The 24136-nt window shown below is 39.3% G+C and overlaps 1 protein-coding gene across 4 annotated transcripts in view; it reads left to right on the top strand.

Annotated features, from left to right (window-relative positions):
- TNRC6C (trinucleotide repeat containing adaptor 6C) overlaps positions 1-24136 on the top strand; it is a 544733-nt gene that overhangs the window by 425818 nt on the left and 94779 nt on the right. For all 4 annotated transcript variants that reach the window (XM_063120370.1, XM_063120371.1, XM_063120369.1 and 1 more), the window contains 2 exons: positions 19606-19702; positions 21963-21984. In XM_063120370.1, coding sequence (XP_062976440.1) covers positions 19606-19702; positions 21963-21984 — 119 coding nt within the window. The remainder of the gene's footprint in view (positions 1-19605; positions 19703-21962; positions 21985-24136) is intronic.

Below are 24136 nucleotides of genomic sequence, written 5' to 3'. Positions count from 1 at the left end.
GATTGAAATGATGGCCACAGTCTTCATTCCTATTGGAAAAGGTTTTCTGTGATGTTTGAAAAAACTAGATTACTAAATACACACATCTATAGTAAAAGTTGTTCTAATTAATCTGTTCTTGTTAGTAGTCTGCACAAACCTTTACTTGCTTGCTCTTTACTCTTGTGAGTAAAACAGGCTAATACATTCCCCCCAGGCTAGAAGTGCAGTGGGCTAGCAAAGGAGAAAGAGAGCACTCTGTTTTCCCTTGTGTTTTTGTGCTCATTGGGGGAAAAGTGGCTTCACTTCCTCTGTGACCAGCATGGAAGCCAAATGGGGTGGCAAAGGAGAAACAGAGCACTTCATTTTTCTTTTGCTAGCCCACTGTGCTTCTGTATTGGCTGTGGAGAAAGGGGCAGTAGTTCCTACACAGGCACCATGGAAGTTGAGTGAGCTGGCAAAGCAAGGGACTGATTGCTCTGTTCCTCCTTCACCAGCGCTCTCACTCATCTTATGAGAATTCTATGAACGCACTGTGGTTCCCAGTGGCAAATACACAAGTGATTAAATACAAGGCTGCACTATCAAGTTTTTTGGAGTCATAGTGTTTCATAATTTCCCAAGTGAAGTTTCACATCAGTTTCTTTATATAACTCTTTTTATATTTTAACACTTTTGTTGCTTAATTATTGTATCATAATGCTTGATCCATGATATAAGGGTTGTAACAACAGTTCCTGTTATATATTTAACTGTATAGCTTGAAGGTTTGTGGTAGGTAACATATGAAAATCCTATTAAAAGTAGGTAATCTGTTTATTTTAAATGTTCATTTTCAGATTTTTTTTAATCAAAATGAAATAAAGTAGTGGAGGGAAAAACATTTAAAGAGAATTCCTTCAAGGTACTAAAGGATGTAGAGTACACAGGAAAAGGTGCTGAAAAAACCAACTTGCTCAATAAGTGCAGTTTATGGGGAATCATCAAAGCAAAACACCAAGCATGTTACATTACTAGAGCAATATAAAAGCAGATATATTATACCAGCTACATAATAAAGATGTTTTTAAACCTTTCAGGTCTGGAATGTCAGTTCTGTTTTGCTTTGGTAAAGGTACATTACCAAATGTACTTGTTACATCCTTGTAACTGGGATCCATGTTGCCATTAATTAAAGAAGAACCTTCAGCAACTTATCGAACCTTATGCCACTATAGACAGCGGTTTAATTCTCTTCCACTGTTCAGTGATCAAAATTTTTGCTGCTGTAAGCAGATGTGTTATCAGATTACTACTCAGAGCAGGTACATGTAGCTGGTGCAAGCCACCTAATAGTACCACTAGAGGGCATAAAGGAATAATGTAGCTTGTAATGGATTTGATAAGTTGGAAAATCGTAGCCCCAAATGAGTGGATTTTAAGGCATTGTCACCAGGTATGAAAAAGCAATCCCTTTCTATAGATGCCAGCAGATTAGAGAGTTAATGGTGTAGTAGAATGTCAGGTGATCAGTGTTGCCACTGTGAAGGCCAGCTCTCTGCTATTCACTGAGGAAGAAGTGAAAGGAGAAGATTGTCAAATAGTAGGTCTGTTTGTGCTATCCATCTCAAAGTCTGTATGTTTGACCATATCCTAGTATAGGAGGGGTCTTTCAACCAGATCTCTGAATTTAATAGTTTATAAAGAAAACATGTAACACCTCTAAAAGATGGCACCCGGCCAGATGCAACCTTTTCAAAACTATTTCAATTCTTTATCATTTAATTATGGAGTAGCATAGAGTTAACTATGTGATGGTTTTGGAGTTATTGAAACCAGGGGTCAACAAGATGCTCTGACTTAGATCATAACCCTCCTCCTTAGCTTTAATGGCGAAGCAAGGCCAAAGGGGAAAAAAACCTTATTACTGCCACCTACTGGCAGTAGCAATACCATAGGCATGCGCAGCACAATTCATTAGGGTGTGCACCTAGGGATTTTTTTTTAAAAAGGTGATCGTTTATTGACATTATTTTTATTCATTTATTTATTAAACACTGTAGACACTGATGCCCCACTCCGCGTTAGGCTTGCCTGATCGCAGGAGGGCTGTTGCAGGGGTGGGGGGTAATGAAGAGACATGCCTCAAGCTCCAGCATTGGTGAGGCTTTGTGGTGACACTGGCCAAAGGAGGGGCTTAAGAGGCGATACTAGCCTTCGGGGGGGGGCTCATCCTGGCCTCTTTGAAGCATGGAGTACTGTCGGGGGGGGGGGGTGGCAGTGGAGCAGCCATAGGGCAGCAGAAGGACCATTCTTGCTGTGCCTGGATCCCTACTCAACAGCCCCCTCAATTTGGTGCTTATTGCTTGAGACATTAAGGCACACCTAAGAGCAATACTACTTGTCAGCTACAGCTGATCACATATTCTGGTACCCCCTAAACATACATAAAAACACCAACACTGAACCCTCAAAGGCATTTATCCCCCAAGCCAGTCCCTATAAATGGAATCATAACACCCAACTAATTCAGTTTGTGAAGGAAGTCCTTCTCGTCCCTCTACCTCAGACAATCTCATGAAATATGATTAGCGGTCTTCTACACCCCACATACTTCACAGAGGCTTAAATCAGTCTTCTCAGTGCTAAACAACTCACTCTGAAGAGCCCTTAACAGACTAGCTTGATTCACCCATCCTTGCTAACTAAAAATCTGGAAGTCCCCAAAGTTTGGACAAAGGAATAAACCCTCCTCCCATGACATCCATTTCCCTATGTTTTTCACATTCCTTGTTAAGCTTCCACTTAACACTAGACTTACAAGGAAGACAAAGGTAGTATCATGTTAATTCATGTCCAAGCCATTCTTAGCAGCCTGAACCTTCGGAAGTCAACAAAACCAAACCAATAGATTGGAATGCAGATACCATATTTCATTTGGCAAATCACATTTATATCCCATACCTCCATTCTGAATAACCAACAATCCTGACAGAGTCAGTTAGAATTACCACCCTATCTGGCCTCACATCCCTGACTCACTCTAAAGCCAACATTATAGTCAACAACCCAGCCGTAAATACTGAAACAATCTGACAAATGAGATTTCTTCTGAATGTTAAAGGCAGCTTCCTTGAGTTGATCACATTGTCAAATCTCATTAGCTCATGGGTTCTAAGCTGGTTCAAGGCCATTGCTCCTTACTGAAATTACAAAATTAGAGTTACTGCATGTTTGTAGCTCTGATGTTTTAATATCATTTTAGATGGGTTATTCCCCCAAACTAAATTGTATATCTTCGGGAAAGACAACAAAGCAGTCCTAAGCATTAAGCCATAAGTTCTCAATCATATTTTTCAGGAACTGTTAACTGGTTTGGGATACCAAATCTTGTGCTTCTTGCACATCAAATCAGGTTTTGATTGATCCTGGTGCACACAGGGCAATCCTAGAGATGTGAAGGCCTGGAAAAATTTGGGAATAAAAAACCCTGGGGATGGTGGTGGTCTGTTTTTTCCTGAAGCCTTTTTTTTTTGTTTTTTCCCCCAAAAAATTGGAAAAATGGAAAACAATGAAGAATGGATTATGAAATTCTTATTTTAGCATGATAAATAAAATGTTTAACAAAAGGTATTCATATATTTACTTCTGCAAATGATTTCTAAAAACTATGTGCAGTATCAGATTATTACAATTTCTGTGCACTGAGTACAAGCAAGTTCTAGGTTGCAAACTGAGACTACAACTCTCAAATGCAAGAGCAAGAGGCCACCAGTGGGGGAGGAAGCAGCCGCCAGGCATCTCTCCATTGTGCCTGGGTCCAGCTCCAGCTGAGAGCCCCCTCCCTCCTGCTACCAACAGTCTCTGCAGAGGCCACCAGTGGGGGAGGAAGCAGCAGCCAGGCACCTCTCCATTGTGCCTGGGTCCAGCTCCAGCTGAGAGCCCCCTCCCTCCTGCCACCAACTGTCTCTGCAGAGGCCACCAGTGAGGGAAGCAGCAGCAGCCAAGCACCTCTCCACCGTGCCTGGGTCCAGCTCCAGCTGAGAGCCCCCTTCCCTCCTGCTGCCAACTGTCAACTGTAACTGCTGAACTTTGCAATTAAGATTGTAGTGCCTGAATTTGCTTTCCTTTTCCCCCTCCTCCCTCCCAATCCCCTTTCCTTTTGTGTCATGTCTTTTAGATTGTAAGCCTGTGGGCAGGGACTGTCAAGAAATACTTTTGTAAGCCTCCATGAGAGCCTTTTTTGGCTGAATGGCAGCATAAAAATGCTTAAATAAATAAATAAATAAATAAGATACATTTCTGCCTCAAGGGGGCACTGCCATTGAAGCAGAGACTGAAACTGTTAGCAATAGTTATAGCTCAGAAAACGAGTCTGATTAAATTTCGTGCATGTTCATTGAATCTTGGTCCCCCCTTTTTTTTCTCAGTTCTTTTTATAGGAATGGGTACTTTATGTCTGCTTGACACTGTGGAGGACTAGCAGAGATATAATTTTCTTTGTTACTAATGTTGATGGTTTCTTCTGTGTGTTTTTTAAATTGTTTTTTGCCTGCTCATAAACTGGCAAAACTAAAGAGGTTCTTTACTGTTCAGATGTTCCTTACAGTTCAGGAGATTGTAGCGCCATTTGTTGCAAAAAAGTAAAAATTTTAAAAAGTAAATTCAATTTGTAATAATTGCTTGAATACACTGTACTTTTAATATACCAAACGTGATAATTTTAGTCCAAACCAACATGTACATAATTACATTTTATGTTCCTAAAGTAACAAAGTGACTTCCAATCTCTAAAAAGTGCTAATATTGCAAAAAAAAATAAATCAATTTTTCCAAAAAAAATCAATTTTTTCCGGGGGGGGGGGATGTTTTTTCCCCATGACTTCAACATTTCTGGAAATTTTACATCTCTAGTGCACACAAAGTGAGCACAAACCATAATTTGATGATCTAGAGGTAACTGCAAACTATTATTTGGCAGAAATTGGGGGTTGTGCGAGGTAGAAAGGTGACAGATTGGGCAGGTTTGCACAACATGATAGCCCATGGTGGATTAATTCACCTACGGGGGCTGCCAAATCATGCCATGTGCCTGCCTGCCATTCTGACGGTTGTTGTGTCCTTTGAACTGAGGCAGCAGGGGCTGTTTCATGTTTAGATAACCCTCAAATAACCCTAAAACAAGTCATGTTTTGTTTGAGAGTTGTCTAACCATCAAACAATCCCTGCCACCTCGTTTGCATAACGTAGTAAGCTGGGTGCCTGGCACAACGTAGCAACCACCCCAGGTAAAGTAACCCACAATGTTGTGCAACCCAGGTCATATTGTCACATAGTGCCAAGCCATGGTTTGCTTTTACACGTGAACCAACCCACAGAGGCAAGGTGCCTCTGCTTTTTTCAGGTCATCAGCACAAAACATAGTTGTGAGCATCTTACATATTTTGTTTGAAAACTTGCTATCTCTTGCTTTCGATTTGTCAACTTTGCAAAAAAGTATAATGTGGTGCTGCTGGAGCCTCCAGCCTTCTCCTCATGATCTCTTGTAGTTTACCCAGAGATGGTACTGTAATGAACCAGGAAATTAATGGATGCTTGGCTCCTGGCCATTGCAGTGTTGCTGCTGCAGTCCAAGTAGCAGTGACGTACTGGGGTAGCCAAGGAAGGTGCCCTGCTGGAGCACATGTTCCTTAGCAAATGCCCCAATACGCCAAATGCTGATGCCAGGCCTGGAAATATATGTGGTCAGTGGTTTATCTCTAGTCATATTTTTCAAGAGGTAGGTTTTTAAGATCTTCTGGAATGAATGTAAGCCAGATATTGGTTGCTAATACAACTCTTGAGCAACCTTTCATGGAAACAAGTGGAAATCAGATGGTAAATGGTTGAAAAGTGAGGCATCAATTCTCTCCATTTCAATCAGGATAAAAAAGAAACAGCCATAAAGCCTTGGAACAGCTGCTCTTTTTCAGTAGACAGAGGAGTCTAAGCAGGGACATAAACAGAAATGTATGTAAAAATAAAAGTAAGGTTCACACCTGAAAATATGGGTGCTGGTTATAGACAGACATAGTTTTTTTGGCCAGCAAATAAGGTGTTAGTGAACAAGAAAATATATCCTTTTATTCTAAGCCTAATCGCAGCATGGGGGTAAGCTTTGAGGTCTTTGGGGAAAGGAGGATTAGACTTTCCTTCCTCGGTTTCCACCCCCCTCCCATCACCTGCATTGCCCTGCAATTAGGTTTAGAAAATTACACTTTTTTGTGTGTGAAAGCATAATGTGGAGTGGGGAAGGCCATGGGCTGGATCCAAAAGTGCTGCGGGCCACAGGTCCCGCCCACTCGCATTCTAGATGGAGATTCCCATTTTAATGTAGTTTGACTATCATTTTCAGTATAGTTTTTTGCTTGGAATCACTCAATGGTCATGTAAAAGCTAGGTATCACGTTTGCCCTTTATTACAGCTTCTCCATGGAAGAATGGTTGGAAATGTAATTTGTAACTAGCTTGGCTCGTGCAGACCATCTGCGCGCAAGTACTTTATTGCAAAATATCATACATGTCTGGCTTTTCTGTGGGTGCCTGGAAAAACCAGACTCGAGGCTGACTGGGAATTCTTTGGACTCCCCTACCCCCCACTCACTGACCCACAGGAGTTACCTGAGGCCTGCACGTGTGCCGGCGAGCTGCCTGGCCTCCTTTCCCAGCCACCCCCTTACTCCCAGCTGTGCTTAGCCACAAAAAGTTCTCGTAACTCAGAGCCTCCAGCATATAAAGTTCTTCTGATGGCTCAGAACTTCCAGAGTGTCACAGCTCAGAACCTTGGTGCCATGCATTGCCAGACATCACCTTAATGTTTTATGTATATATAGCTAGGTATGCCTTGTACTGGGATACATGAATAATAATAATAATAATGATGCCTCTCCCTCTGGATTGAGGTGGGGAACAACATCAAATATAAAAATATCATAAAATATACAAAACTGATTAAAGACCTATAAAATCAATACATGATTAAAATAACAGCCAGACATTTTAAAATTCTACTGGGTAGGCCTGCCGGAAGAGATCAGCATTTAGCTTGTGCTGTGTGTACACCACACTAGAACTGCAACAGCTTTTGAACCCGTGTATTTCAACTCTTTGCCAAGAAAAGCTGAGTTCTGTGATGTGTATAAATCGTGCAGATGAAGCAAGTTTATGTAATTTTTCTTGTTTTCTTGTTTTTTTGTTTTTGTACTTTTTGTGTATTCAGATAATTTACTTAGGTTTTGTTTACTTCTTAAAGAGATAAGAATATTGATGACCTTCCTCCAACTACTAAAAGTATTATTCGGCTTCTACTCAGTATTCTGTGATTTCAGCAGATGTTGTCTGCACCCTTTCAAGTATTTTTTGTCACCAAACTATACACCCCTTTTACGTCTGTGTTTTTTCTATGCACTTTCAAAATTGTAGCATGCACACAGCCCAGCCTTTAGCTTCAGTGTCCATAAATCGTAATAACGTGGTGTAAATATGGGAGGATGACCTAATTAATAGTTACCTTAAATGCTGTAAGACTTTCATATGAGTTAATAACTTCCTCATTATAGGTAAGAGTTAACTGCCTTGCACTGAATTACATTTCATTCTCCTATAACCCCTCTTTTCAATTTAATTTGCCAAACTTAAACTATTCAGGCTGAGAAGCATTCTGTGCCAGGTTTTGTTTTGTTTTTGCCTCTGGCTGAATTTGTTTTGGAAAGTTTCAGGGTAATGGTTCAGCCATTTCAAAGGAAAGAGATGGGGAGAAAACAAGCTGTTTTAGTACTTCCATCTTTTGGAGGAACATACTGAAATGAAAAAGCAAATTCCCCGTGAAAACCTGCTTAGGTTTAGCTGTTGATTGCTTTGTTTCTTAAAGCTCTGTTTCTTAAAGCTTGAAGTAACTATCCCTTCATACGCATGAGCAGATATTCATATACATATTCTCTGAGCCTTCATCAAGCCCAGTTTTCATTTGGTATTGCAAAGAAATAGCATTGGCCCACTTCAGAATTACTAGCAATACATCTTGCTAACAGGAAGTTATGGATCCCAAAGAGGATAGTGGATAGCTGGAGAGAGGAACAGGACAGAATTGAGAATAGGGTGTAGATGGAAATGCTGAAAAGCAGCCAGAGAGAGGTTTATGGAAGTAATGACCTGTAGCAGGTATAGAAAACTTGGTGCTGGGGCTGGAGTTGTTGTTGAAAATATGTGGAGGGAACCAAGTCCCTGGACTATGGGATAGGGTGCACTCTCTCCCCCCCTCTCCTGCAGTATTCCTTGTCGGTGAATTTGTCAAATTATTTATTTAGTTGCTTATATCATTTTTATACTGCCTATTAACAATACATTCTCTCAGTAGTGTAAAGGGGGAAGTTGACTTAGTAACTTTGCTCCAGGAGAAACCGGACAAAAAATTAGCTTAGGGTAGAATGTGAGATAAGATGGCTACATTGGGAAAGCTAAAAAGAAACTGGAGTAGATGGGATATTTGGATGGGAGGGGATTTGGTTGACAGTTTTGTTCTAATAAATCTCTGGGGGAATCGGGAAGAGGGATGCTTATGAAAGAGGGATAACAATGTAGTGTGGTTGAAGTACAGATTACACATATATGCTCATTTTTACCCAATACTTTTTTAATTTATTATACTTAGAACTTCTTCGTACAGTGATAGGTTGGTGTATATATATTTAAGTCCTTGCTATGGAGTGTGGTGTCTCATGGTCAATGTGGTGGTGTTTAATAATAGATCCAGTTTATGGTTGTTTTTGTATACTGATCCTCCCCTCTCTGATTCAGACCTTACACAGGTGTTCTGATGTGCACATAGAGTTCTCATGTAATCTGTCTTGCCCATTCATTTCAGTAAGGACACAACTCTTTGCATGCAAACCAGTGCCCTTGCCATTGAAATGAATATGGGAACTCTTGCACGCACAGGAGATCCATGTGTGTATTGGTGCATAAAAGGAGATTGGGCTACCTTAAAGGTGATTCTAATTTTGGTAGGACAGTAGAGCTTTGGTTTGTTGTTTCAAAACCCATTTGAAAATTTCACCATGTTCTTGATTTTCAGTGTCTTCTTTATCTTTTTGTCAATACTTGATTTTTGTATTTCAAAGTAGACAGAGGAGGGATGTGTAACATTTTTATCATTGCCTTTGTAATCAGAGTTCTAAAAATAAAATAATGTTGTAAACACTGAAGATCCTTAAATATTATCCTTTCACTTTTTGGCTGGATGATTACATATGGGATACGTTAGCAGAAGCTACTATTTGATAGACCACTTGGAGATCCTGTTCTATTAATTTAAGCATAATTAAAATGCATGTATTCAGAAGTATCATTATGTAAATCAATTATGAAAACTGAGCTTTGTTAAAAATGGTAGTATCCTTTTCTGACATAATTTGAGCCAATGTAGGCTGCAATCCTATATATACATACCTGAGATTACGTCCCATTGAGCTCCATGGGACTTAGCTTTGAGTGAACATGCATAGAGTTGAACTGTTATATAAAAAATAAGGTTTTGCTATGAGTGGAATTTATGACTTTTATAGTTGTAATTGACATATTAATTTAGTGGTATTCGAAATACATTGTATTTTTAATCAAGAAAAATGTTTGTGGCTCTCCGATTAGTTTTGAGAGATTCTAATTAAATAATGCTCTTTCCAGATAAGCTTTTAAGTTGATCTGTGCTGTTTTAAGTAAATAGATGAATCTGTAGATTCAAATTCTTTAGGCAGATCCTACAATACTCTTATTGGGCTGATAATAAAATTTAGCTAAAATTATTTTTCACTTAAAATTAATATCCAGCAACCTGAAACATCATCCCCAGAGGATTCTGACTCCTTGTCCTCAGAAGAGGCTCCAGAGTCAATAGAAGACTTGGCTATGGAAAGACATCACAAGGCTTCTATCTCCCCAGAACCCCCTTTTCCAGTGGAAACCCCCCCACCTCCATATGCCGAGGAGGTTGCATTACTGTTCTCGGACTCTGAGGACTCGGGTCATGAAGGCACCAGCATGCCACAACCATTCCCATGTCATCGCAGCACGAGGTTGCTAAAACATACCAGGGCCCTTTAAGGATCAAAGTCTCAGTCAGTGTAGAGGTGGAACTATCCAGCCAAAGGCTGTTAATTTCCTATTTAAGCTTCAATCTACTCTAGTCTTCATTGAAGCAACATATAGACAATCGTGTCTGGCTTCCTGGCCCACTTGGAGCTTTCCTTACTGCCTTGCTCTCTGAGAAACTTGACCCAGGCTGATCCCTGTTCAAGAAAGGAACCCTAGCAGAACCCTGCAACCTAAGCTACATCACAGAACTTCATCAGAACCTAGGCTGGAATTGGTACATTCAGTGAAATAATTATCTTCCAATAGGTTGGCTGTAATATGCAAATACAGTCTTCTACGTGTAGGCTTTGCCATAGTAAATGGACATTTTACATGAGCCATCTTGTCAGTTAAGGCTTTTGTTGGAGGCCCTTCCCTGGATGCCACTCTCTTCTGCAGTTAAGTGCATGGTTACCAAAGAGAAGGGCCCTTTTCAGTGATAGTGTAACTCCTCACCCTAAACATCTTTGTGTTATGCTTTACTGTCAACTTTTATGTTCCAGGCAATGTCTATCCTGTTCTATTGAGCTTTGATTGCCATCTAAATTGCTTTTATATCCTTTGTATTCGCTTTTCAATTGGATTTAAATATTTTCTTGACTGCTGATTTGTAAATTTGATAATTTGCTCTTTTCTGATATTTTAGTTGCTTTTATGGATTGTTCTTGTATTTTTCTTGTTTTATTGTGTTTGTTAGCTGCCTGGATAGCCAGAAGGCAGGATAATACACACACACACACACACACACACACACTTAGGTATTCACTCTGTTCTTCAATTTAGCATTTTACTATCCTAGTCTTTTAACTCTGGTGTTTTAAATCTGTATTTTAAATCTCTGCAATGCTGCTCAGTTTTATTCTGGTTGTACTTTGATATTGTAGTTTTAAGCTTCCATGCTTTATATTTTATGCTGTACCTTATATTTTTAATTTTTGTGAACCTCCCAGAGAGTTTTGGCTATGAAATAAATGAAATAAATACAATAAATAATGAAATAAATACAATAAATAAATTTGGAATTTTTGAATAAAATTCTAATATATCACTACTTGGTAAGGAAAAACATTCTTTTCTAAATTCATGCAGAATATATTAAATACATCTACATCTAGTAGGGTTTTAGAAGTACATATGATGTAAAAGGAAGAACCAAGTATGCACTGGGTCTGTTGCGTAGTGTAGGTTTGGAGATGTTGAGCCAGAGGATAAAAGGAAACATAGTAATGAGATGTTTAGCAATGCTGAGAGATGAAATGGAAGGAAGGTTGTAGGTCAGAATTAGAAAGGGCCTTGACAAAGTATATATGCACAATATAAATTTAAGCCAGTGGCAGTTGATGACAATCACCCAAGAAGATGCAGGACTTTAACAAGTCTCAGAACAGCTTACTGACATACTTTGCCCATAGTGAGCACAGGCTCAGAAAATCAGGAAAGGATGGTCAAAGACAGTGGTGACCAAATTGTTCTTTAGGGACTAAAAGTGGCTAGATACTCTAGATCTATGTATGCATTTATACACACCAATTCTTCCCTTTTCGTTAAACTCTAACCTGACTTAGGGAGCATCCTATGCATGTTTAAACAGAAAACAGTCCTACACCTCCCAGCATGCTGGAGTTGCTTAGTTCTTCTAGAGCCCTCATTGTATTTTATGGGTTAAAGGGCTGTACTTTAGAAAATAACTGAGAAGGGACAAAACCAGTTTTATCACTCTTTAAGGCCTGGTTTCTAAACAAGCTGAGTCTCCATCCTTGTGATATCCCAAACTGTGAGCCTTTAAATTAGGGTGGGGGACTTGTGCCTCCCCCCCCCCACCTAACAAATCACAAGTCATTCCATGCCTACTTCAGTGAGGTGGGTTCCCTGGAAAATTTTGAATTATAAAAATTTGCAGTACAAATTAGATTAATTATTTGCAATGGTAAATGTTCTAATGGCCTACACCTCCCTTCATCCCTCACCATTGGCTGTCTTGGAGCTGTAAAACAGGGTGGGCCACAAGTTGTTTTCCCCTGCCCTAAGGGGAGACATGATAGAGGTGTAAAAAATTATGCATAGTGTGGAGAATGTGAATAGGGAGCCATTTTTAAAACTTTGTTTGATTCAATTATTGTGCATAGTACACCATAAGTATTTGAAGGGGAAAAAATAAAATAAATGTAAAGTGATTTCAGTGTTATTTTACGTAGAAATGTTTATTGGAATACTTGTAAAAATGGAAAGACAATAGCATGTTCTTTACATTGTTTATATTTAAGAGGAAAACAGAAATATTTTATTCTGTTCACACACTGGTTTAGCAACCCCCCCAAAAAATCTGTGCATGATATGCTGACAGCCACTCATATATTTCAGCAGAGTTCAACTCTCTTTCACTAAGGTTGTTGGGCCACCTTCAGTTTCGCTGTCACTGTTTATTAGTTCCATTTCACTCTGAGACGTGTATGTATTTCAATGACATCTATGACTTCTCTCACTTACTTGCTAAGGATAATCATCTGTAAAATATTAATTACAACTTTGAAGCTGCCAAGCTTGCCTAATACTGTGTTTGCAAGTAGCATACAATGAACATGTGAAACAGAACGTTTTCCATCGGGGGGGGGGGGAGGGATCCATACCACAACGCTGGCCACCTTAACTTCACTTTTGAAGAAGTTGCTGCTTTAATAGGAATGGGGACAACAATGGCTCCAGCAAGATTCTAAGCTTTTGATTTAGTTTGTTTGTGGCAACCTTATAAGAGGATTCTAGAAATGTGAATGAGAGTCAACTGCTCATAAGATGGTTTGCGTAATGGATGAGGAATCACTTCAAGCATGTCATTATCACGTTGATGCTGGAGACTAGAAATTGACCCCCAGGCAACCAGTCAGAACCCTTGATTTGCAGCATACTTTGTAGAACAGAAATCTAGGTCTTAAAAAATCTATTGGACATGCTCACATCAGTGCTGTTTATACTTCTGCCACTTGTCAAGCCGGTACTTCTGCACCAGAATCCTCTTACTTGTTTTGCAAACAACTGTACTGTTAGAAACCATTTTGCACTGATCAAGACCTAGTAAACTAAAGTACGGAATGGGTTCAGCTAACACGATAACTCATGATGAGTTAAATAATTGCGCAAATTCATACCTGCACAACTGGACAAATATGTACCTGCACAATTGTGCACTTTAGGGCACCGGGGTGGGGTGGGATAATTTTGGCCATTTTCTTTACTTTTTCTTATTTTCTAAAGTTTTATTTGTGCCACTCCCAATTTGGGATTTCCCCTCTCCTAGGTGAAATTGCACAGGATGTTTAAGGTGGATCAGGTACTTCCTGACTAGAGAAGGCTGCCTATGAAGTGTGGTCCTGATCCTGCAAAACTCCCCTCTTCCGGATGTAATTGCACATGGTTTTGTTGTTGAATCAGGGCCTCCCAATTAAGAGTGTTGCCATGATCCTGCAAAGCCGCAAGGTTTTATAGCCATCATCCCCTTTTTGGAGCACTCAGTATTTTTTAATCTTTGGTGAGTAGTCAGGCAGGATTCGGCAGTTGGATCAAGTACCTCCTGACTGCAAATTTCCAGTGCTTTAGAGATGAAACAGCACCACTGCTTGGGTGGGAGGACTACAGGCGATGGGGGATGGAGGTGAGTCAAATTACACATAGCTTAATGAGCTACTCAGTAGCTTATTAGCCCATTCATGTGGTGGGGGATTGTGGGCTATTTCAAAAATAAACTACTGTGCCTATCTTATTAACCCATCATGAGCTATTGTGAAATCTAAACACGGTGAAGGACTGGGCGTCAGCAGATTGTCTTTGGTAGTAGTACCCATCTCATTCTGTTTCTCTTTTCCCTGCCCTGAGATAGTCATAGTGAACTCTGATTAGCTATTTGAATTTGCTGCAGATGCCTAAGAGAAAATAGCCTGGAAACGTCTATATGGTAAAGCTTTGGGCAGCTATACAAGTTGTTTAGAGGTACTTTGTGAGTTAAAAGAGGCACTTCACTCTGCTCAAAGACCAGTTATTATTTTGGATGTCCTTCAGCTGAGCTGTAGCAATAAAAATAAAAATTCTGATCTGAGTTCTGCCAAACTCTGCTTCAGACTAAATGGTGGTGGGGAGGAAGTATGTTGATCATTTGCAACGCTCTATATACGTTCGTGGTGCTAATTTCAGCAAAAAATATTTTTTGTTTTGTCTTTGGATGGTCTCAAGGACGTATCCTTCTACAAAGCCATTGTTCTGCATCTTAATAAATGTCTTCAGGTTTAGGTGGGTTGTTGTTGAAATGTGGTTTATCATGTTGTCTGAAACCAGCTGCATTAACTAATAACCCCTAAAGAAAACCCTTGGTTTGTTGGGTTATGAACTGTGGGGCTGATGGTAGTTAACAGACCATGGTTGGTTTGCTTGGCTGGGTTCTGATAACATGTTAACCCATGTTTCAAAAACAACCCACAGTTCAACGAGAACCCACACCCAACCGATACTCAAACCTGAGATGGAGTTATTGTATTATGTGAACCCAGTCATTATGAACTTGGCCATATTCTGTAGCTGTAAGAACATGTAAATGCTCTTCCTACAGGGAGCTGCTGTTTTACAGGGGAGGTAACTATGTCAGCGCCACTTGAATTCAGTGGAGTGAGATGTCGATAAAGGTACTTCTTATGTAATTTGGTCTATCCACACAAGAATAGCATTTAATCATTTTCACAGCTGTACGGAAGTCTGATCATATGACTGAAATGTTCAATAGCAACCACACTCAAAGAGGTATGTTTGAATTTGCTCTTAAACTGGAACATTTCCAGTTCTTTTATTTTGTTTCTTTTTTAAAAAAAATTTTTTTTTAATTTACCACAAATTAAAACATCATACAAAAAAGAAACAACAACACAACATACTACATACATTTTGAATAAATGTTGAATACATATATATTAAGTAAATATTAACTATAACCTATCCTATCATAACAAATATAGTCAATCTTAACATATAAGTGCATCCCCCACCTCGGGATCTATTCCTGCTTCCAAAATCTCATGCTTTCTTCCGCTGGCGGTTTCCCACTTGCCTTAGAAAACACAAATATTAGGAACTGTTTCCAAATTCCTTCAAACTCATTTATTTTCGTTATACCTTTCCTCCACCTTATATTACAAGTCAATTTATCATTAATAGCTATATCCCAAACTTCTCTATACCATTCTTCAGTAGAATATTCCCACTGAATCTTCCAGTTTCTAGCTACCATCAATCGTGCTGCAGTCAGCAAACTCGATATCAATTCTTTAATTTCTTTTCCACATTTTAAATCTTCAAATAGTGACAGTAATGCCATTTTTGGTGTTTGTTGTATTTTCATTCCCACTATTTCTTCAATTTCAAAAAACACCATCTTCCATAATCTTTGTACATATTTGCATTCCCACCACATATGTAAATACGTTCCTTTTTCCCCACAACCTCTCCAACAATTTGCTGAGTGCTGATTATTTATCTTATTCAATCTAATCGGGGTTTATTTTGTTTCTAAGGCTTTAGGTAACACTGCATTTCTCTATGATCACAAACAAAATTCTCACAATTTTAAATCTCTGCTAGGATATTTACAATGGGCGACAACTGTGATTGTATGTAATTGTATGTTCATGTTTATGTAATATTATAAGCTGCCTTGTGAGGGCAGTGCACCTTGAAAGGCAAAATATATTTTAAATAAATAGTGTCGTGGATTATTTCAGCTTTATTCATATGCCCACCTATCTGGGATTATGCCCTATTGAATCCAATGGGGCTTACTTCTGAGTAGACATGAACAGGATTTCTTTATTTGCTGTTAGCTGATGTGCAATGAAAATCTTCCCAGATTGCTGTACGTATTAGAAGCTGTGTTTGCTTCTAACACTGAAACTTTAAATTCAAAGACGTGTGGTGTGGTGGTAATTCAGCATTGCTGAAGTACACATGCTCTCTATTGACACTTCCATTAATTGTTAGGCACAAGTGTTGTATATATTCCACAGGCAAGCCTATATTCTACCTGCTTACCTTTATGATTATGGTTGTTTTGGTTATTTCTAGTGCAGACTTTCATTATGAGTTGACAGGATGCTTTAGTGCAGGATAAATAAGAATTTTGTAATTTGTGTTAGTTGAAACAAACAAAACCTCCACAGTACTGGCAGTTCGGTGAACCTCCATCCAACACAGTTGGAGAAGAAAATACTTGAAGAAATGGTGCATGTTTGATGTATAGTATGTTATAGAGTAAACATCTCTAAGTAAATCTTAAGGATTGTCCCAAGTTCCTCCTGGGACCGCATGGAGGTTATAGGCCATATTGCATCGCTGCCAGATACAGAATAAAAATAGAAGAGTGATTCAGGTTACATAATCTTCAATAATCATCATTGATGCAAATTTCACACAGAATTTCATACTGGCAGTGGGCATGCCCACCAAATGTGTGTGTGCGCGTGTGCGCACATGCACAGGGAGTCTTCCCTGCAGTAGAGACTGCCTGCAAAAGTTACACAAGACATTTGCAATGTGGCGGGAAGTCTGAGGGGTTTTCCAAAAAAGGAGGAACCTGTGAACTACAGACCAGTTAGTCTGACATCAATCCCTGGGGAAAATTTGGAGCAGATTATAAAGAAGTCAATCTGTAAGCACCTTGAAAGCAATGCAGAGATGACTAGAAGCCAACATGGATTTGTCAAGAACAAATCCTGCCAGACTAATCTGATCTCAATTTTCAGTCGGGTAGCCTCCCTTGTGGACTGTGGGAATGCTGTGGATATAATATATCTTGACTTAACAAAGCTTTATGATGAGGTTGTAGGATATTTGCCGTTTGTTCTTAATCTAGCATTCAAGTTGCATATAAAACCACGGAATTCCTTGCTGGCTTTTTTGGCCCTCATTGACAAGCCCCATGCTATGCTGCAGCATCCTTTAGACAGCTCAATTTATTATCCCACATCATCAACCCACACATACGCACACTGCTGTCTACTTCCCTCTACTTATAACATGAAATGCTTTCAGACCATGTTAGGGGTTGTAAAGACTGCCTTAATTTGCCCCTTATGTCTGCTTTATCATTCAGTGATTTATTGTTAGAAATAAAGCATCTTTTAGAAGAAAAAGAAAATTAATATTCATAGTTTAATAGGAAAAGTTCTATTTAATGTCGGTTAAAATCTTGAGTTGGCAACACTGAATGATCCCACATGATCTTTTATGCCTTTTCTTTCCAAGATTTTTCCGTCTTTATATTCAAGTCTGAACACTCCAAGAAGTCCAAACTCTCACTGTTTCTAAGCTCAGTGCATTATCTTTATAGAGCTCATGATAAACCAAACACCAGCTTTTTTCCCTTCTATAGCAGTCAGCCACACCTCCTGCATTGTAGGCTCTAGTACTTCTACCTCTGTGCTATCCTTTCTTGCACCCTAGTATGCTGCCTCCTGTGACACAGGCACAGCATTAGTTAAAATATTCCCATGAAGCAAAAGACAAAATGGAAGGTTCAAAAGGTACTCTGGGAGTTGTAGTTCCCAACCACCTTGACAAAGGCAGTAAAGAAAACTTTTTATGTTACGCATCCTTTTGTCTCCTTAGAAATGGAAGATGGGTGCCCCCACATTCCCCACTAAGTTATGAATTAAGATGGCCAACCTAAACTCACCAGCTATGTAGTCCTTGTCAAGTTTCCCCCTTCCCCCAGTGATTCATTTTAAATCTGGCCACAGTCGTCTAATATATCTCTTTCTCGATTTCTTTTTAAAATTCACACTGTTCATTACTCCCTGTATATTGTCAAAATGCTCCCTTTAAAATGCTTCATACTGGGGTTATACTTGAAAATAGACAGATAATTGAGTCTTGAACAGATTTCTGCTTTTAAGAAAGGCTTATTTTTAGCAGAGTTTATAGCTGCTGGCTGTGTAACAACATAATTCACAGTTCATTGATCTTGCTTGCACAGAGCTGTGGTGTAGGGTCAAAAGTTTCATCTGCTATCACAACAGGTCAGGATTTTTTACCCTGGATATCTGACACTGGGTGACAATGACAGAAGAGTGACAGACTTCCTGCCTATTTTCTCAAATTTGCCAATTTACAACTTGTAGCACATTGGCCATCAGAGAGATTACTATTGTTACCAGCTGGAAAAGGGTTGGGAAATGAACTGTAACTGTGCCTATTCAAAAACAGCATGATAGTATACTGTCGAAAATCTGTGAGTTTCTAGCATTCTTAACCCATTTAGCTTGGGTAGTAGGTTGTGGATTAGGTTCCCTATGTGTATCATTTCTGAACCCTGTCTGAAAATATAGGCCCTATATTACATTAAATAGCTACATCCAGTATTATGTGAACAGATTTAATCTCACTCAGTGGTACTTTCCCTTCTTCTCCTTCTTTTGCAGGCTCTTAAAATCTGCTCTGGAGGGTCCCCCATCCATCCAAAATATATTTTGGAGGGAAGGGGAATCTCACAAGGGAAGGGGGAACAGAAGATACTGTTCCACTGATGGATGGACACTATTGGATATAACCCATAATTAGATTGTAACATGGCCTCTTTTTTGTATCTAATGCTAATTTATTTACTTTGAAACAAATTCAATTCAAATACAGAATAAAAATGGACCTTAAGGGATTTTTAAAATGTGAAATAAAGTACAGAAGAATGCCCATTCATTATTCTTCAAGAGATACTTTCTAAGCCATCCCATCCTCACCATCATTTTTTTGCCATCAATTGCTTATTATAATTATAATGAAGTATTAGTGGTTTTACATTTATTGCTGTTTTTATACTTTTAAATTTTAGTATATGTTTTTAATTATCATTGATTTTAACTTTTGTAGATCGCCCACAGAGTTTCGGCTAAGGGGCGGTATATAAATGTAATAAATAAATAAATGGAATTTGCAGCTCCTGACACATTGAAATTGTAATCACTAGGTGTTATATTGAGGACCATGATGATGATGATGATTCTAACATCCCTGTTATTAACTCCCACTCCTATCCCTTTCCCCCTTGATATTTCTTAGGGGGAGGTTTATCATGGGGCGGGTGTGCTTCAGTTTTCTTACACATATGTTGATTTTTTTTTCTTTACAAGTTTCAGGTTGGTTATAAATCTTTAAATGTTTGTTTTTCAGAAATCTTTTGGAGTTTGGGGGCTTAGTTTTGTAATGTTTCTAAAGTGCTCAATTATAAGCTACAGGTATAGATGTTTTGATTGCTTTTCTCTGGGTTATTAATTAATACCAATTCTGGCTAAATGCTATTGATTGCTGTAGTAAAGAGTCATGGGTTGTTAGCTTTTAAAATGCTTGTTTGTAATGCAAGATATTTTTAAAAAAATAGTAGAAGCTTTGTGTATAATCCAGGCATCTATAAAACAGCTCTCTCTAAAATAGTTCACATTCTTCCTTTCTGAACAGGGAGAAAGAACAAACACAAGAAGAGGAACATTTGATGGAAGAAAAGAAAAAGAAAAAGCAGGAAGAAAAGAAAAAGAAGGAAGGTGCTCAGAAAAAGGTTTGTTCAAATGTCTCAATTTAATGATGTAATTATAATATTGTGCGACAATGTCATTATTTTTTTCTGTACTTTTAAATCACCAAATTACTGAAATTTCCTGGGAGGTGTATTAGTTTGACTTGGAGGAATTGAAGCATCCCTGATAGGTGGCTGACCAGTCTTTGCTTGAATTAGAGTGACCATATGAAAAGGAGGACAGGGCTCCTGTATCTTTAACACTTACATAGAAAAGGGAATTTCAGCAGGTGTCATTTGTATGCATGCAGCACCTGGTGAAATTCCCTCTTCATCACCACAATTAAAGCTGCACTAGAGTGACCAGATTTAACTGTTGTGATGAAGAGGAAATTTCACCAGGTTCTTCATATATACAAATGACACTTGCTGAAATTCCCTTTTCAATACAACTGTTAAAGATACAGGAGCCCTGTCCTCCTTTTCATATGGTCACCCTACTTGAATACCTCCAGTGATGGAGAACACACCACTTCCATAGGCAGTTAGTTCCATTGCCTGATAGCACTGACTGTTAAGAAGTTCTTTCTGATGTTCATCTGAAAATTGCCCTCCTGTAACTTCAAGCCCATTTATTTCATGCCCTGCGGTCTTAGATAATAGAGAACAAGTTGTGGCCCTCTTCTGTGTGGCAGCCCTTTAGGTCCTTCAAAAGTGGCATCATATCCCTACTCAGTCTTCTCTTCTCAAGGCTAAATATGCCCAGTTCTTTCACGCTTTCCTCACAGGGCTTAGTTTCTAGTCCCCTGATCATCTATGTTGCCTTTCTCTGAACTTGTTCCAGTTTATCTAAATCTTTCTTAAAGCTTGATATCCAGAACTGAACACAATATTCAAGATGAGGACTAATCAGCACAGTGGAACTATTACTTCTTGTGATTTCTATTGGTCAATAGTAGACTCCAACCACAGTATTGTTTTTATTCCTACATTCATTTATTTTAATCCAGAGGCTTTCAACAGGGCCACCATATACATTTCTAACATATAGTGCAACTCCAGAGTGGCCCCCTGCATTTGGCCTTCCAGCACCTCTATTAAGAATAACAGAGTCCAAGAACTTTTCATTCTCTCATATACCTTGGAGTGTGGCCGCTTGCTGTTCCAGACCTCTTACCTCTTCTTCTAGTAATACAGTCAGCTTACACTTGCCACAAACGTACACTATGTTTAGGCAGGGCCCGGCAAGCCTAATGGCCACCGGAAAGCCCGCACTGCCTCCCCCAGTGGGTGTTATTTGCTGCTATCCTGCAGCAGGGATACATGAAGGCAGCCTCCAGATTTCTACATTTAATGGTGTCTGATACATGTACTTGTGTTTGTATATATAGATATTCTATCACTTATAGCATACATGTACAATAATCTTTTCAGCTTGAGTTCTATATACTCATTTCCCCAATGGTAAAGTTTATTTTGATCACTACAAACTAGAGCTAACAGACTCTTATCTATGTATCTTTGCTGTGTTTCTGCTGCCATATATACTAAAAGCAATGAAGGCCTATCGTTTCTGTTCTAAAGTGAATGTATCATGACTTACACACATACTGGATGGCATGCAGCAGCTTGTCATAGGTTATTTAACTCAAGATGAGCTGCATCATCCACAGGCGCCAAGTTGAATATGCAATGTCCACTTGGGAGTTGTTATGTCATGCATGGCCTTTGCATAATCCACACTCGCTGGGAAAGTAAGGAAGTAATGGACTGGTTTGCACATAAAGCTAAACCTTTCAAAACGTAGGCAAGTTTGTTTTAAATTTGGTTTCCTGGCCCTGTCAACTACTGGCTGTGGCCACCCTCACTGCTGGTATGCATCTCCTGACCTCCTGCCCACTCCTGGTTTAGTGTGATGCTAATGAGCCTAAATTGCCACCACCCCACCAACCGGCAAACAAGTTACTCTTAAGTATAGTTTGTTTGGAACAAGCCAACTTCAACCTAACTATACTGAAGTGCTCATTACTTGCACCCAGAAGAAAGAAAGCACTAGAATATGTTTCAAGTGTTCTGCTGACAGTGAAAAGCTATGAAAAAAGCAACAACTCTGTCCTCCCCTTCCTGAAAAATGGCACTAGACACTCACGATTGTTTAAACTGTTGGACAGGCCATATATCTGTGGTGGTCATATTTTATGTATGGTATAGTTGATAGTTAGGGCTGCACGTTTCTTTTCATGATTATTGTCCTCAGTAAAAGTCTTGCCAGTGACTTCTTTTTGTTGTTTTTGTTTTTCAGGCTGCTGAACAAAAAACCAAAGGTAATGGAATATTTGATATTTTATAAAATGTTCAGTTCTTGTTTTTATTTAAAATAGTCGTTTCAATTTAGAATACAGACTTATTTGTTAGATAGGAAAATGTTTCATGTTGCTTGTAGGTTTTCATGGGGTTATACACATTTTAAGCAGGTGTAAATAATCTCTGGACAATTACAGCATTGGTTTTAATTGAGCTCACTAGACCTCATGAGCATGTTCCTATTCTTCCCTCTTCTGTTTCTGGTGTGAGATATCCATAGTTTGCCACAACACCTGGATTAGGTAAACTATGGTTACTGCTAACTATAATTTGCCTCTAAACCAGGGAAGAAAACTTGCTTCAAACCATGCCCTCAATCCCTAGTTTGGAGGGAAAGTATAGCTAGCCTCCAAATCAAGTATAGTTTGCCTCTTTTGGACATCACAGCAATTTTTCTTAAAGCATGGAAGAGAGGGAGAAAGAGCACATTATTATTATTATTATTATTATTATTATTATTATTATTTATTTATATAGCACCATCAATGTACATGGTGCTGTACAGAGTAAAACAGTAAATAGCAAGACTCTGCCGCATAGGCTTACAATCTACATGAGCCTGAGAGTTAATCCTGACCATCAAACAATAATGTGGCTATCAGCTCCATTATATGTGAATAACGCCTTATCCTGTTTGAAACATGAATTGATTTCTTTCCAGTGCACAATTTAAGGATATACTCCTGTTTAATAATTACATTTCACTGAATATTCTCCTCCTCCCAGGCAGGACAATGTTCTGCTTAGGAAAGTCTTGCTTTGGGGTTGCGGAGTGTCAAAGTCACCTCCCGAGATTCCGAAGTCTAACTACTTGTAGCAGGAAACCAGAGGAGGGCTCTAAGACTCTGAAGAAATAGCTAGCCTATCTTCCTTCTTTCCACACCTCACATGGGGTCAGGCGAGCAGGAAAGAGTCAAGGAGGGAGTGATGAAGTCAGCTGCTGCACTAGCAAAACAAACTGGGATACTTTCCACTCCATCCCTGGGAGAGACTGCAATACTGCTGTTCTACCTCAGGCAGCCTCAGTGGAGGCAGCAGCCAGAACCTTGACACATGTAGCTCTGGCTGCAGTTTGCCAGCCATTATGAGGAATGATTGGGTAAGTACCCAGTTAGACATCAATTATAGACTTATTTCCAAGGTTGGTGTCTCTAAGCTCTATGCAAAGCTGAGCAAATTGTTCGTGGATCAATTGAGATGGATCATCCTGACACAGACCAGGAATCTAGAGAGAAACCAACAAATACAGTGGTCACAGTTAACTCAGAACATTCTGTCACAAAAGCGTGGTTAGATTGCACTACCCCATCAAAATAGTCCATACAAGACCAGAAGTTCTACATGCTAGTAGAGGAAGTGAACAAACCAGGTCTCTGTGGTGGACGCACTGGTGGCTGTCTTAATTTCTAGTTCCTTACTACTTTTGTCTTTTGGGAAGAGAATGAGAGACACAGGATAGAAACAACACTCCATATTGTGCCTTGGTTTTCATAGCCTTTTAACTGTTTTGCTGTTCATCTTTAAATCTCTGTTCTGGTGGTACATCTGAATTTTCCTGAGCCCTTCAGGAAAGACCTTAAAAAGATTTTCCTGACAACTGCCTTCTTTGCCGATGGCTCCTTTTAAGCAGTGCAATGAAGGGCAGATCATTGGCTTTCTTTGTGATAATCAGGCACAATACATGGCTTCATATTTCAGGAGTGAAATCTAGCTTATACCATCTTCTCTGAGCAAAACCTCTTTGCTAGGATCACTTTCCGGGAATCTCCATAGACAACAACGAAAAGAGGATCCATATCAGGCACCAAAGCCCTGCCCACCAGGCATTTTCAAGCATATATTTGCAACCATAAGGGCTAGACGTGAGGGTTTTCCTAATGTGTGAACACTGATATTCTTGGGAAGCTTAATTCTATGCCCAAAGTTGGATTCTGTATTTCTTCTGCACTTCCACAGAGTCCTGGAATATGCACAGCCCACTCTCAGATCAGTGTGTCAGAGCGAGGTCAGGACCAAGATGAGAGGTAGCCATCAGTGTTCTGTCAAGAAGTCCCATTTATCCTGATGTTGCCTCCACCTTGCAGCCCTTAAAAGAGATGTGGAGGACAATTG

Source organism: Elgaria multicarinata, chromosome 3 (assembly GCF_023053635.1).
Source record: "Elgaria multicarinata webbii isolate HBS135686 ecotype San Diego chromosome 3, rElgMul1.1.pri, whole genome shotgun sequence".
Classification (NCBI taxonomy): domain Eukaryota; kingdom Metazoa; phylum Chordata; class Lepidosauria; order Squamata; family Anguidae; genus Elgaria; species Elgaria multicarinata.
Note: the sequence above shows the minus strand (reverse complement) of the source record. Positions and strands in the feature narration are given on the sequence as shown.